This window comes from Cricetulus griseus, chromosome 6 (assembly GCF_003668045.3).
Source record: "Cricetulus griseus strain 17A/GY chromosome 6, alternate assembly CriGri-PICRH-1.0, whole genome shotgun sequence".
NCBI lineage: Eukaryota > Metazoa > Chordata > Mammalia > Rodentia > Cricetidae > Cricetulus > Cricetulus griseus.
Genome location: NC_048599.1, coordinates 112,038,878 through 112,054,926, shown reverse-complemented (window position 1 = coordinate 112,054,926; position 16,049 = coordinate 112,038,878). Strand labels below are relative to the sequence as shown.

Sequence of the window (16,049 nt, the reverse complement as noted above, 5' to 3'; positions counted from 1 at the left end):
CAGATAATTAAGAATTCCATGTGAAGGAACATTTGTTACACACATGGGTACTTACTATTTGGGAAGGATTTCTAGAGGTACAAGAAAGAACATTTGTAGCCTTTTTGAAATTAAGCTAAAGGGTGTCTGGCCACATTAGATTATTATTCTCTAATATCCCACAGTCCTCACCTCTTTTTTATTCTTGACTTATAAAATTCATTTTTATGCATATTATAAAAACTAAGATTATAATTTTATTTATAATCCATAATTTTATTTAGATTATTATCTACTGGGCAAACAGATGTTCCCAATGTGACAGCAGACCAAAGTGTGAAGTGTTATGTTCCCACAGGAGCAGACCACATAGATCTACTTGGATCAGGTGGGGTTTCCACACACAGGAAAAGAGTCTTTTGGAATAGATATGCTACCAAAATGACAACATTCTACTAGACAATACTTGACAAAAGACTCTTTCAGTGAAGCTCTACTATATACAAGAAGCTATAGAAGATGAAGGTAATGAAATAATGGAAGCCACTCTGATTTAGATCTTTGTATTTCAAACATACATTAATTTGGAGTTTTATGATTTTGGCAAAAACAGGTATTATAAAGGATAGAAATAGTGGAATACTATAATCTGAGCGAAGCAGTGTTTCATGTGATATTCGAGAAAAGAAGCTGAATGAAGGAATTAAAATTATGAGACAATTACCTTAGCTCAAGTAAGATGTGTTGAAGATCTGAGTAGGATAATTGCAGTGCAATATAAGACAGAGCTGTGGAGTGAAGGATGTACTTGGTCCACCCTTTTGATGGGAAATGAGAAGATTCAATGTAGTGAGAAATGTAGCATAATAATATGTTTTGGCTTGGATGACTTGGTTAATGACAACATCCATGGTGATCAAAGAATTCTGAGTGAGAGGGACCAGAGATCTTAAGACACATTTAACTTGAAAGGGTAAACCTTCTGAAGTACTAAAATATTCCAAAGAGCACATCTAATGGGCTTTTGGATATTTCAGGCTCTAAGTGATGAGAAAAGACTAAAGAAATTGTGATCTGAAATACTGATTTGTGAAAAGGCCCGAATCTGTAGATAACAGATGAAACTGTCCAAGCAGGATGGATGTACAATGATGTCTCCTAAAGTAGCAACTGGAAGATAAAGTGTTTAAGGGTAGATTAAGAGGGAGTTTTTGAGTATAGAAACTTGTCTAGTAAGTGTTAGCACCAGGGTAGATCCTAGCCCTGATAAGAGACACAGAGAGAATGAGAATGGGAGTATGAAAGTGAGGAATTGGGGAGAAGAAAAGGGAAAGAGGAGTGGAGGAGGGGAGAGCAAATGCTTCTGAAATAACTGTTCACTTTAAGGATACAGTGAATGTAGTTGCCTAGAAATAGAAAGAAAGGCAAGAAATGAATTTAACTGACCTATGTAAAAGGCAGTCTAAAGAATGAATATAGAAGAGGGATAGTCCCTGAGCCTAGACACAAGGGGGAGGGCCTAAACCTTATCCCAAAGGACATCTCTGAAGATCCCCTACGGAAGGCCTCACCCTCCCTGGGGAGCAGAAAGGGTATGGGATAGGTAGGGTGTTAGTTGAGGAGGGGGGGGAGAGGAGGAGGGGAGGGAGTGGAGGAAGGGAAGGAGGAGGGAACTGGGATTGACAAGTAAAACAATCTTGTTTCTAATTCAAATAAAAAATGGAGAAAAAAGAATGAATGTAGAGAGCTCAACTATGCTGCTCTGTGGAATGAAGGGGAGGGTGGAAACAGGGATATATGTGTGGTTCAAACACCTACAGAGACAAATAATAGGAACCAAGGAACCCAATTATACACAAAACTTAAGGAAACATGTGCTGAGCACAGTTAATAGAATAGCACAGGCCCTGTCAAAAAGGGGTGGATAGAATTCTGTTTTGACTTATAATGAACATTTGAGATGTGTAGCTAGATATGAGAGAGAGAGAGAGAGAGAGAGAGAGAGAGAGAGAGAGAGAGAGAGAGAGAGAGAGAGAGATCCTAATTTTAATGTGCAATATCCAAATTTTAAATTCTGGCAACAAATTCAACTAATTAAAACTTTTTAAAAAATATGATGTGATATAAACAAAATGTGGCTGTTGAAATGCAGGCTATTTATTCTCAGCAGCTTGAGTATGAGCAACAGAGGAAGGAGCCAGGAGAAAACATTGGCATGGAGGGAGACACTGGGGAAGATGGATTTTTGAAAGAGCAGGATATTACAGATTCTTAGAGGACATGTAAATTTTACTTAGAATTTATCAACTGAAGGTGTCATCTAGTTGCTGAGGAGTTTCCACCCAATCTCTCCTGTACCCCTGCTGTGGGAAGAAGAAGAAAAAGTTTTCTGTGGTGTGACTAAGGAACTGACTTGAGGCCAGAGTCATAGGAACTCCACTGGAGGTTGGAAGGACTTGCTAGGGGAAATGGGAAAAAAAAAATCTAAGAGAACATCTCAAATACGTGTGTGTGTGTGTGTGTGTGTGTGTGTGTGTGTGTGTGTGTGTGTGTGTGTGTGTATTTGAGAGGCTGCAGTAACTCAGGTCTCAGGTCCAGGCTTCTTCTGTGGAATAACATGGAGGGAGGGGGAGGAAGGTAGGAGAAAGAGGTGGGGAGAAGGGGAAGGAGGAGAGGGATCAGGAAAGTGGAGTTGGGGGAAGAACAGAGGAGATCAAGGGAAGAGATACCTTAATAGAGGGAGCCATTATGGGCTTAACTAGAAACTTGGCACTAGAGAAATTCCCAGGAATCCAAAAGGATGACCCCAACTAAGAATCTAAGCAATAGTGGAGAGGCTACCTTAAATGCCCTTCCCCTATAATGAGATTGATAACTACCTTAAATGCCAGCATAGGACTGAACCAGACCCCCTGAATGTGGGTATCAGTTGGGGGGCTTGGGCAGTCCATGGGGCCAGTGGTAGTGGAGCCAGAATTTATCTGTAGTGCACGCAAGAATGGGCTTTTGGAGATTATTCCCTATGAAGGGATACTCTCTTAGCCTGGTCTCAGCGGGGAGGGCCTCTGTCCTGTCCCAAATGATGTGACTTTGATGATCACCCACTGGGGACCTTATACTTGGTGAGGAGTGAATAGGGGAGATGGTGGGGGAAATGGGGGGACAGGAGGGAGAGGGAACTGGGATTGGTATGTAAAATAAGATTGTTTTTAATTTAAATAAAAAAATTACAAAAAGAGTAAGAAAACTTAATTATATCTTGTAGCTTATCAGAAAATACCCAAATTATAGCATAAACTTAACAGATCATGAACTTATACTCAAAAGTATTTTACATAAATGAAGGAGTGAAAATTTTATTAATGAGATTTTTTTTTGGTGAGAAAAACATTAGGGAGACTTTCATAGCATGTCAAACAAGATAAAAATAAATGCATTAATTTTCTGTTTGAATATTACTCTTAGTTTATTTTCCTGTTGCTATGGCAAAATGCCCTGACAGAAGTTAGTTAAGGATGAAAAGGTATACTGTGGCCTACTGTTCAAGGGTACAGTCTGACTAGGGAGATCCATAAAAAGCAGACAGCACTGAGTACATGTAATTAGCTCATTTTCTCCTTTTAGGTAGTACAGATTCCTTTCCAAGGAATGGTGCCACCCACAGTGGGCAGGTCCTCTTACCTCAGTTTACCTAATCTAGATAATAGAGGAATAGCATGTTCTAGATATGCTCAAGGCCTATCCTCTAGAGAATTCTAGTTCATATTAAGTTGACAACTGAGATTAACTATTACAATCGAGAATTTTGTTCAATTTAGTTTTCCCCAGGTTCTCAAGAAAGTTTTAGCACACTCTATCTCTGGCACTAGGGAAATGTCCAGAGATTCACAAGGATGACCCCAACTAAGAATCTAAGCAATAGTGGAGAGGCTACCTTAAATGACCTTCCCCTATAATGCGATTGATGGCTACCTTATATGCCATGCTAGAGCTTTCATCCAGTAGCTGATGGAAGTAGAAACAGAGTTCTACAGCTAAGCACTGGGGCAAACTCCTGGAATCCAGTTGTAGAGAGGTAGGAGTAATGAGCAAAGAGGTCAAGACCAGGCTGATGAAATCTACATAAACAGCTGACCTGAACAAGGAGGAGCTCATGGTCCCCAGTCTGACAGCTGGGAACCAGCATAGGACTGAACCAGGCCCCCTGATGTATACATATCAGTGCGACCACACTTTATTTGAGTAGTTTGATTGACCCACATGTCTGCAATTGGATTGTAGGCTTTGAAATAATATCATTATGTTAAGGGTTAACATTGTAGCAGGGCAAGAGAGTGAAGAGCTTCTACCATCTACCCTTCTACCCTTGCTAAGGCCATTTCAGGTTTACCTGGAATTTGATCTCTTTGTTGGAGAATCCCAAGAAAAATTATTGAACTCTATTCTAGGAACCTGAGGCAAAGATGCCCCAGCTGACTTAAGCTCAACTTCTGTTAAACTGCCTGATCTGCAAACCTCCACCTCTGGCTAACTGCTTATGTTAGCTTCTGTTAAACTGCTTCCTTAAGCAAAACCTGTCCCTGAAGCTGCACTGTAGAGTAAGACACAGTATGTAGTTTTTGTCTTTAAAAGTTCCTTACTATAAATGCTCAGGGCTAAACTTAAGTCCTGAATACCTGAGTATAGTCTCAGCTGGTTGGAATAAAAACTTTCAGTTGTCTATAAATCGTGTTTCAGTGGACATCTCCCAGTGGAACAACACTTGTTGTTCCAAAGACATGTATTCAAATTCATATTTCACCTCCCTCCCTTCTTCCTTCCCTTCCTCTTTCTTTCAGGCCTCCTCCACTCTTCCCTGTATTCCTTACCCCCTTTTCTTTCTGGCTTTTATCAAAAGATGTTTGAAAGAGCCAACGCCATTATTTTGTACTGACATTAAAATTTTACTCTCAAAGAAATAAATCAGCATGGTTTGTCAGAGATGAGACAGAATGTGAAATGTTATCAAGCAGAATATGGGTCTTTTAAACTTTTCTGCTTGATTTAACAAACAATTCTTCAAATTCTGACATAAACTTAAGGGAAATAGAGAACAAAATGACAGACCAGTATGTCCAAAACCAACATACTGGCTATAAATAATAAGACTTTGAAAAGTCATGGAAATAATTGAATCTATATTTTTTTACCCTCTCCAGTGATTTCCTGTGTGAGTGACAGCTACACCATTGGGGAACCACACATATTCACAAAATAAGGAACAGAATCTCTACTGGCCTTGTCAGGACTTTCCCAGAAGATGCCAGTCTAACTGAACATAAAATGCCATAGAACTGTGTCTGAATTCTGGAAGAAGTGTGTAGATTTCTTTCTATTTAGGAAACCAAGATTCAACATTTATCAATTCAACATTTATATTTTAGTTTAAAATAAATGCATTATCTTTTTTTCGAAATCCTATCCTCTGCTATAGTGTAGGCACACTGTCAATTTCTTACTTCCATAAGATGAAGGGCCACACTAGACACTATCCCAAGGGTAAAATGAAGCTTATGAGAACATGGTTAAGAAAATTAACTATGCATTCCCTCTGTGAACAAAGAAATGTTCGTGGATATTGACAAATATTCACAGATGTTTACGGCAGAGCAGGAGATACCACTGAGGTTTACTTTCAAACACCTTATCGACTGAATCTGATAAGAAGAAAACATATCAAAATTGAAGTGGGTGATAAAATGAAGATGGATCAGAATTTTTGTAGTAATTTATTTTTGTTTCAAAACACATCTTTTGGAAGATTTATAAATTACAGATTTTTCAAGATATTTTCTCAAATGTGGTATTTTTCAGGGTGAAAATTCAGGAGATTGGCATTGTATTACATCGATGTATTTGTCCCACTTTTGCTTTAAGAAAAATTAAATTTGTCCTGCTATTTAGACTTAGCAAAGGAAGTAACTGATACTATGAAAAATGTTTAATTATTTGATTTAGTACCCAATTTAGGTTTATACTTACAGGGAGGGACCTGTGACTCATGGACCACGAACATTGTCCTGCCAAGGATAATGAGGAATAAAACCACATGCAAAAGCATAAGCTGCCATAAAGCATGACCTGTGTGTGTGTGTGTGTGTGTGTGTGTGTGTGTGTGTGTGTGTGTGTAATCTAAAAAAAATTTCCATTATATGGTTGTTATGCTTGAACTTTGTAGATAACAGTAGTGTGTTTCAATGTCAAAAGGTTGGACATGGGATGATGGCTCATTTAGTAAATTACACACATGTGAATGTTGACTTGAGTTCCACTCCAAAAACCCATGACTTTGTGAAAGTTTGAAGACCAGAATTTGATCCTAGAACCTATGTGAGAAACAGGTAGACATGGTAGCCACTGTAGTCTCAGCACTCAAAAGACTGAGACAGGAGATTTCTAGGGCAAACTGGCTAGGCAGTCTAGCCAGAACTGATGAACTCCAGGTTCACTGAGAGATCTCAATTCAATAAATAAAGAGAAAAGTGATTGGGGAAGACACATGATGTCCACTTTCAGGGCCCCTCATGTACATATACATGTGAATGTGCACCCACATACATCCAACCATACACATATGAATACAAACACATAGACAGATATGTGCGCGCACACACACACACACACACACACACACACACACATGATAAAGCCTAAATAAACACAAAGTTTGCAGCAGTAATGAAGGCCTAGAATCTCAGCACTGGAGAGGCAGACAGGATAATCACCAGTCTATCTGAATCAGTAAGGCCCAGGCCCAGTAGGAGACCTGATCTTAAAAATAAGGTACAGAGTCACAGAAAAAGCTACTAGTGTCAACCTCTGGCCTCTACTTATATTTCACATCAAGGTTTGGTCATGATGGGCAGCATAGGCTTTTGGAAACATGCTTTTTGTTTTATGCATGTTGTTATCTAATATACATAAAGCATAGGATTTTAAAATTTGTATTATTCACATTTTGTGATTTTTCCAGCATCCCCTAAAATACCAGGTATAATAAAGTCCAATTCTCATATGAATTCTCTCCCAAACATAGAAATCCACAGGGAAATGTCGAATCAAAACACCTATAAGGCATGTGTATAGCATTGTTACAGGAATACCTTCAGACTTTTCATCTATACGTAGAAATGATCACCTAGAATGACAGTAGCAGGATTTGCTGAGGAGAGCACAGGATGAGTCAGAGAACAGAGCCACACAGAACCTATGTAAGGAAAATGGAGGCACAAATCTTAAATGATGAACTGCATTCTGAAGACTCCCCTTGCAGAGGACTGTCCACACTGGAGAATAAATAGAAGTGTGTAATGAAAATGGCCAGATGACTAGTTATATAAGACTCCAGGTCCCAAACCACTAGTATGGTCAAGGAGACTGGCATTAGACTCCTTTTTTAATAACACTTAAAGGAAGGAAATAACAAACAGTCAGTCTGTTGGAGTTACAAGCCAACACAAATGCAAGTTAATACTCAAATTGCTATGATCTACCAATGCTCTCCTTCAAGCATTGAGGTTACAGAAGAACAGTGTTTTTAATTTGCCACTTCTCTATTGCTATGATAAAATAGCATGACCAAGGCATCTTATAGTAATAATAGTTTATTCAGCCTCATGGTTCTAGAGGGATAATAATTCATTATGGTGGGGAAGAAACAGATATGGCAGTTGGAGTATCAAGCTTAAATCTTGAACCGACAAACCAAAGAGAGACTGAGCTAGAAATAACCTGAGTCTTTAAACTCTAAAAAGCTCACCCTCCATGACATACTTAATCCAGCATGTTCATACCCCTAAATTTACTCAAACAATACCACCAACTGGGGATTAAATATTCATGTGCCTGAGGCTATGGTACGTATTGTTATTCAAACCACTACCCTGTTGAATAAGATAGTGTTCTGAAACAACCTTGCAACAAGTTTTATCTTATTAAGTTATGTTGGGGAAACTGAGGAGGTCTATGTGAATACTGCTTATATATTATTAGAAATTTAAGATGAAAACAAAAGTGAGTAATATAAAAATGTTCCATAACTGACAGACTAGAAAATATCACCGAGAAAAAGAAAGGGCAGAGGGTTGGGAGAAAAAACATAAGACAGACTAAATTTGGGTGACTTGTTGGTAAGATACAGCAGTCTAATGATATAATTCAAACTACTAAATCAAGTAGGATGTTTAGGAACACAATGACAAAGTCAAAGAAATATACTATTAACTAAAATTGTATGATGGGAAGGGCAGAAAAAGAACTTGAGCTAATTTTCTTCTTGCTCTAAGTAAGGAATCAAAATTCATTGTGTGATGAGGGCAATGAAAGGAACAAATCTATAAATTCAACAAACTATATAATTGCAGATATATGGCATCCAATAAACTATTTCATAATGAAAACTATTAGAAAAGTAAAAATGCTACCAAATATAAAAAGAAATATATATAGACTGAAATAACCAACACTAACACAATAAAATGGAATAGATCAACAAACAATGCTATCATTATGAAAAACAATCGATTTTATCAATAAACATGCATTCCCACTAGAACTACAATCGAATAAAAGGGAAGTATAACTTCTTAATGAGTATCAGCAAAACAAGCACCAAATGGATGGAATGATACAACTGAAACAAATCTTAAAATTTAGTTCAAAATGCAGCAACAAAAGGGAAAGATTCATGTGTCATAAACCAAGGGACAGAAGACTGAGTTGGAAAAATCACTAAATGGAGAAAACAAAACATCCTCTAACAGCAAGAACTATCTTATTTTAAAGTTATAAAGTTATTTATATGAAGTATTACATCTTTTTAAAGAATCTTTTATGGGTTTATTGGTCCATTATCTTAACTGAGGTAATTTTTTATAATTTATAATCTAATAGTTAATCAAGCAATACAAATTCTCTGTTTACTTCAAATGAAACATTACTTCTAATACTTAATGTTTAAAAACAATCTAAATGTTTTTCAGTAAAGTATTGATAAAGTGGTCAGCATAGTGGAGCACACCTTTAATCTCAGTACTATGGAAGCAGATACAGTCTGGGGACAACCTAGATTACATATTGAGTTTAGGAGGCATTCAGAGCTACATAGCATGACCTTGTCCCACAAATTAGGCATTGGTAAAATACATCATGGCATAATTGAGACATATGACTGTCAAAGTAGATGATAAATTCTGTGGAGGGTCAAAGATTAACATCAGCTATGGCTATCTGATATAAAGTAGTGATGTTTCCTATATGAGAACCGACTCAGGCAGCAGAAGAATATAACAACTTTATGGGATATGGCCTTGTACTTACGGTTTACAGATTTGACTGGTAATATTGGGTTTATCCTCTCTGGGGAGGCAGCATTGTCTTCATCTGTCACATACTCAAAATTAATGATGAACATCATAGCCACACCTTCTTGGTTCTTCACTGGGATTATGTGAGTGTTACAAATGAAAGTGGAACCTAAGGAGAGGAAACAATGAATGTTAGATCAAAAATATACCTTCTGTGTGAACTACCAGTAATAATAAAATTGAAATATATTCCTATAAACATCTATCTTAAATGACTACTCACATTCAATAAAAAATTTAACTTTTACATAATTTATTGTACATCTATTTACTTTATATACACATATAAAGAGTTTACAGTGTAATTCAGTTACTACATTGTGGAAAAATACAATATCAAATCCTACATTAATTTTAATAATATAGAAAAATATTTTTGACTTCTAGAAACACTATTATCCATGCACTACTTATTTGTATTAAATCTACGTCTATGAGAAATATACTTGTGTAAAGATATCCATTTTATATCACTGTGATTTTGGAATCAAAAGTTATAACATTTTTCTTAATTTCTTGGACACAGTAAATTGCTGTATGTCTTACATGTGCTGCAATAAATGAGAAAAATACATAGCATTTAAATGATAATGCTTTTATTTGTTTTAATTTGTTAGGAAATGGGAAAATGTCTATGTTATTGTGTAGGGAGACACCCTAGCCCCGCCCCAGGTAACCCGGACAGGTGTGCCGGGAGACGCCCGTGAGGGCAGGGTGAGGGGAAGTCTGAGATGATGTAGAAGGAGGTTCAAAAAGAGCGGGGCTCACGTGGAAAGCCCCTTCTCTCTGGTCTCCCTGTCTTGCTTGCTGGTGTATCTAAGTAAAGAAAGCTTAACTCTATTGGCTGCGTTCTGATCACTCTTCACGTGGCGATTTTTTTCCATATTGCCATTAGCTACCACTGTTGATCCACCTTCACAACCTTTGCCATTCATGATCTATGAACTGAGAAGCTGAATTTCTCTAAACTACTAGCCTTCTGTCTGATCCCTTGGAGTTGATAACTAGTAATACTCAAACAGCTCTGGAAATCACTCTTATCTTCTGATAAGATAATAGCTGCTCTATTGTCAAAGTGAGAGTAATCTCATAAGCTATGGGTTTGTTTCAGTCAATTGTAAATGAAAAAACTTCAGAAAGCAATCCTGATCTCTTAGATGATAATGTGTTTTTCCGATTATTCCCATTTTTAAAGATTGGTTGAGATCTTGAGGAGAACTGTTTCAGTGACAAAGTCAGAGGGATGTATGAAGGTTGACAAGAGATTTAGGGGAACTGTGAGAAAATGATGGACATCTGGAAATGAGGGACAAAGGTGTGGACAGATAGCAGAAGGTTTGAACCAAGAGCCCCAGCATCTTTAAGAACCACAGGATGCTGACATTCCAAAGTGGCCTTGCAAATTCTATTGTAAGCAAAACAAGGAGTGAAGAAAGCCCCTTCCTTCCTGCAGAGTCCCGTATCATGGCTCATGCTACCAGAGCTGAGAACATAAGCTGTTTCTGATACTGCTATAAATGGAGGCTGAAGGTCTTTGGGAGATGAGACTGGACAGCTATTTGCCATGTGTTAAATTGTTCCAATGTTTTTTAATTTCTACAGAGCTGAGTTACAAATACCCGTTAGAGCACACACTCCTCATATCTTAGAGATACCGAAGTATTAGTCATAATTTACTTTCTAAATACTGATGGCCTTCCAAATTTGAAATGGAACAGACCCTAATGTAACATCAAATGTATATAATAGTAGTCCACACTTTACAGATGCTAAAACCATGCTTTAAGAATGATTTCTTTCACCTCCAGTCTTCAGCTGTGTCTTCAATTCATCTAATAAAATAGTTAGCTAGAGCTCTTGTCGAAGTTTCCATGGTAACAAACAGGCCAACTTTAGTAAACACAAAATAAGCAATTTAAGAGTGCTCCATTAAAACTAAATATAGCAGTGCCATAGGCCAGGCATCACAATGCATGCTGGTTAAACAGACTCTGAAGAGTTGTGAGAAATAGCCATTATGTACTTTCCTAATGAATCAAAAATACATATTGATTTTGCCACTTAAAATGACATTTCCTACACCATTTAGAATATAATTGTGAATTCATAGATTTGTTATTTAGCTGTTTCATATCTTTCAACATTTGAGGTATACTGCTGATTGTGAAGCAGAAACATAAAATAGGTCTTTGAGAAATCAATAAATAAAAGATGCAAGCATGGAGATCTAATAGGCTTGCAACAGAACAGAGTTGTTTTGCATTGGCTAATAAAAGGAAAATCATGCCCTTCCATACAAATGCTTGAAATTTACTGTCAGGTACTGAAAAGAATATAATTATTGTTCCCCAGGAAAACAGTTCTATGCATGTATATCAGCTCCACACCTCATTATATACATATAATTAATATGAGATTTGTTGCTTATGATTGCTACCTACATGCTTTCATTAAGTAATATATCCTTTTTACAATCAACTGAAGGCTCACACTTACATGCTTTCCAGTTTTAGGTTGGGGGATTGACATAGCCATCAATCTTGTGTAGCCTCTGGAAGGCACCCAGTGAAATCGGAGACATAGAATATAGAGGAGGAGCATATATGGAATGTATTTTAGCTTGTGTAATTGTACAACTTCCAAACACTGTTGGCTTACTGGTTATGTAAAGCAACATTTCTGTCAGAGTTATCATTCTGTGATTGTTAATATGTTTTCCTGAATGAAATGGGAGGCAAAAGGATCAGAAACATAATCCATGAAGCTCTATCTTAACAATGAAGAAAAGACTTATTCAATGATATTTAAATATCATTAAATCGAGAAAAATTAAAACCTTGTTAAAGTGCATCATGTATTCAAATGAAATTAATAGTGTTTGTTAAGAGGCAGAATATTTACAATAACATTATCAATTATTTATACAGTTATGCATGCAATTATGCTGCACTAATACTAGCTAGACTTGGGTTCATTTCCATATTTTGTTTCCTGAATGAAAAACCTCTCCAAAATAGAAAAGGTTATTTAGGAGAAACAGCACTCTTTTTAAATAACTTTTTCAGAATTCAAAATTTTAAACTCTTGCTATTAGTCAAGAAAAGCATGGTAATTTGGATAATATAACAATTACCTCTTTATTCATAAATAAGTGGTTTACACTTACCTGTATTATGAAATGAAATGAAAAGCTATGCTTTTTCTGCATAAACTTCCTTGAATGTATTTTATGTCTCTAATGTGTACTCTCAGGGGTGAATGTATTTTATGTCTCTAATGTGTACTCACAGGGGGTATCCTGTGTACCCAATGAACAACAGGGAAGTCAGAGTACCTCTACCAGTGTGGTGACTACAGAATATGGGATATGGTCAAGGGAATTACAAAATGGCCCACCAGCTGAGAACTTTTCTTTCAGTTAAAAAAGTAAGAAAATTCTCCATAGAGGAATCTAAAATGGCTGAATGACACCTAAGAAAGTGTTCAATATCCTTAGCCATCAGTGAAATGCAATTAAAAACAACTCTGAGATACCATCTTACTCCTGTCAGAATGACTAAAATCAAAATCACTAATGCCAGTTTATGCTGGAAAGGATGTGGAGAAAGGGGATCACTCCTCCACTGCTGGTGGGAGTGCCAACTCGTACGGCCACTTTGGAAATCAGTATGGCCATTCCTCGGGAAAATGGGAATAAGTCTACCATAAGATCCAGCAATTCCATTTTTAGGCATATACCCAAAAGAAGCACATTCATACAAGGACATATGTTCAACGATGTTCATCACAGCATTGTTTGTAATAGCCAGAACCTGGAAGCAACCTAGATGCTCCTCAACTGAATAATGGATAGAGAAAATTTGGTACATCTACACAATGGAGTACTACTCAGTGGATAAAAACAATGGAATCTTGAAATTCACAGGCAAATGGATAGAACTATAGGAAACCATTCTGAGTGAGGTAATCCAGGTGCAAAAAGACAAAAAATGGTATGTTCTCACTCATATGTGGATTTTAGATCTAGAGGAAAGGAATAGCAGCCTATAATCCACAACACCAGAGAAGCTAGGAAACAAGAAAGACCTTAAGAGAGACATACATGGTCCCCTGGAGAAGGGGAAAGGGACAAGATCTCCTAAGCTAATTGGGAACATGGGGGGAGGGGAGATGGACTTAGAAGAAAGAGAAGGGGAGAAGGGAAGGGTAGAGGAGGACATGAGGGAACAGGAAGATCTAGTCAGGGGAAGAATAGAGGAGAGCAAGAAAAGAGATACCATCATAGAGGGAGCCATTATAGGATTAAAGAGAATTCTGACACTAGGGAAGTGTCCAGAGATCTACAAGGTTGACCTCAACTAACATTCTAAGCAACAGTGGAGAGGCTACCTTAAATGACCTTCTCTGATAATGAGATTGATGACCACCTTCTATGCCATCCTAGTGTCTTCATCAAGTAGCTGATGGAAGCAGAAGCCGACACCCACAGCTGAGTGCTGAGCTGAATTCTGGAATCCAGTTGCAGAGAAGGAGGAGTGATGAGCAAAGGGGTCAAGGCCAGGCTGGAGAAACCCACAGGGACAGCTGATCTGAACAAGGGCTTGCTCATGGACCCCAGACTGATAGCTGGGAAACCAGCATAGGACTTTTCCAGACCCCCTGAGGTTTGGAGGTGTGGACAATCTATAGGGTCATTGGTAGTGGATTAGTATTTACCCCTAGTACACAAGTAGATGTTGGGAGCCCTCTCCACATAGAGGGATACTCTCTCAACCTAGACACACTGGGAGGGTCTAGGCCCTGCTCCAAATGGTATGACTGACTTTGATGATCCCCATGGAAGGCCTCCCCTCCCTGGGGCGCAGAAAGCCGTTGGGACAGGGGGGTCAGTCGGAGGCAGGGGAGGATAGGAGGGAGAGGGAACTGAGATTGACATGGAAAAGACGCTTGTTTCTAATTTAAATAAATGAATAAAAAACTGCCAGGCAATTACATGCAAAGATGGCTATCATTTGATTTAAAACTATCACTCTTATATATATGCAAACAATAGCTTGTTGAGAAGGCCAGAAAGGAAGTAAAGAAGTAGGAAAATACCGTAAGAAAACTGGCAAGTGCATCTAATAGTTTATACTAGGGTGGTGTGGCTGCGGGTGCTCAGTTAGAGTCTGCAATGTGTTGGGCAAGAAGAAGGACATACTGTTTCTAAAAACTGAGACAGAGTAAGGGAGGAAGTGGTCTTGAAGATTGTGTATAATCATAGATTTTTGAATATGGTAATTTTAAAATTGCTTGTTTGAGATCTAAGTGGAGATGTTGAAAAGATAAACACAAGGAGTTACAGTTAAGTTCAGTTTAGGTATTGGTCCATGCCAGAGTTATGAATTTCAAAGTCACTGGGGTAGTTAGTTATAGAGCAAGTTTGCAACCTTATTCCAGAGGCACTTCAGAGTCAAACGGAAGATGATCAAGACCCTGTAAAGGTCATGAAGGAACACACAGTGAAGTAGGAGGGGAGTCAAGATTGTGAGTCGTCAGGGCTTCAGAGCCAAAAATGCCAAAGGAGGACTCCAAGATCTCTTGCTAATAGGCATCATGAGATGTCAGCAAACATGCAGCTCCTTGAGAAATATTTCATAGAACTGTTGCCATGAAATTGCTTGGATGAGTTCAAGAGTGAAAAGAAGTACAGGAAATATACACAACAATAAAAGATTTTCTCAAACTGTTCTGCCAATGGATGAACTACTCACAGTTCTAGCACAGGTCAGTAGCTAGAAAGACATCAGTGAAACATTGTGGTGTATTTCAACACTTCTGCAAGGTGCATTGAACTATTTTCAAATAACTCTATCCAATTTTGTTTACATTAATTCATTTTATTATCTAAGCTCAAGCAAGGTCTAATTCTGTTTAAAGACATGTTTTTAAGCTTTGCTTTGTTCAGCATTTACTTATTTCCTCTGCACACAGTACCTATATATACAAAACATGATCGCCCCTATTGTTGAAGACTGCTAGCTCTGCAACTGGAATATGTGTCTCTGAGTCCCTGTTCTGCTCTTTATTTTCAGAGTAAGTCTCTAGCTGTACTAAATGGCTCGGCTCAGCTCACACTTTCCTTATCTGTATCCTGTTAATACATTTTATTTTCTAAACTTGCCCTTGGAATCAAATGAAGCAAGGTATTAGGATACTGTGTTAATATGATGATACAGTAGATCATCATTCTCATTTGATTTCTATTGCTGTGATTAACAGCATGGCCAAAGACCTCTTGGGAATGAAGTATTTTATTTTAGCTCACACTTGCTTGTCACACAGTCCATCATGGAGGGAAGCCAGGGAATATTTCAAGCAGGAACACGGAGCAGGAGGAGCAGGATCTGAATAAAGCAGAGCCTCTAGAGGAGTGCTGTTTAATAGCTTGCTCCCGACTTATTTTCAGCTACCTCCTTACACAAAACAGCACATACTGTCCAGTGATTACACCTTGCTTAGAGAGGCCTGTGCCCTTCTCCCTTAAGTAGCAACAAAGACAATGTCCTACAGTCATACCCATAGGGCATAATGGAGGAGGCGATTCTTTAACTAAGTTACTTTTCCCGGGGGATTTCTAGTTTGTAGCATGTTGCAAAAATCTAACCAGTGCATCAAGAACTATGA

At 37.9% G+C, this 16,049-nt stretch overlaps 1 protein-coding gene across 2 annotated transcripts in view; it reads right to left on the bottom strand.

Moving 5' to 3' along the window:
* Kcnh7 (potassium voltage-gated channel subfamily H member 7) overlaps positions 1 to 16,049 on the bottom strand; it is a 454,061-nt gene that overhangs the window by 142,693 nt on the left and 295,319 nt on the right. For both annotated transcript variants that reach the window (XM_035446851.1, XM_035446852.1), the window contains exon 3: positions 9,337 to 9,492. In XM_035446851.1, the coding sequence (XP_035302742.1) occupies positions 9,337 to 9,492 (156 nt within the window). The remainder of the gene's footprint in view (positions 1 to 9,336; positions 9,493 to 16,049) is intronic.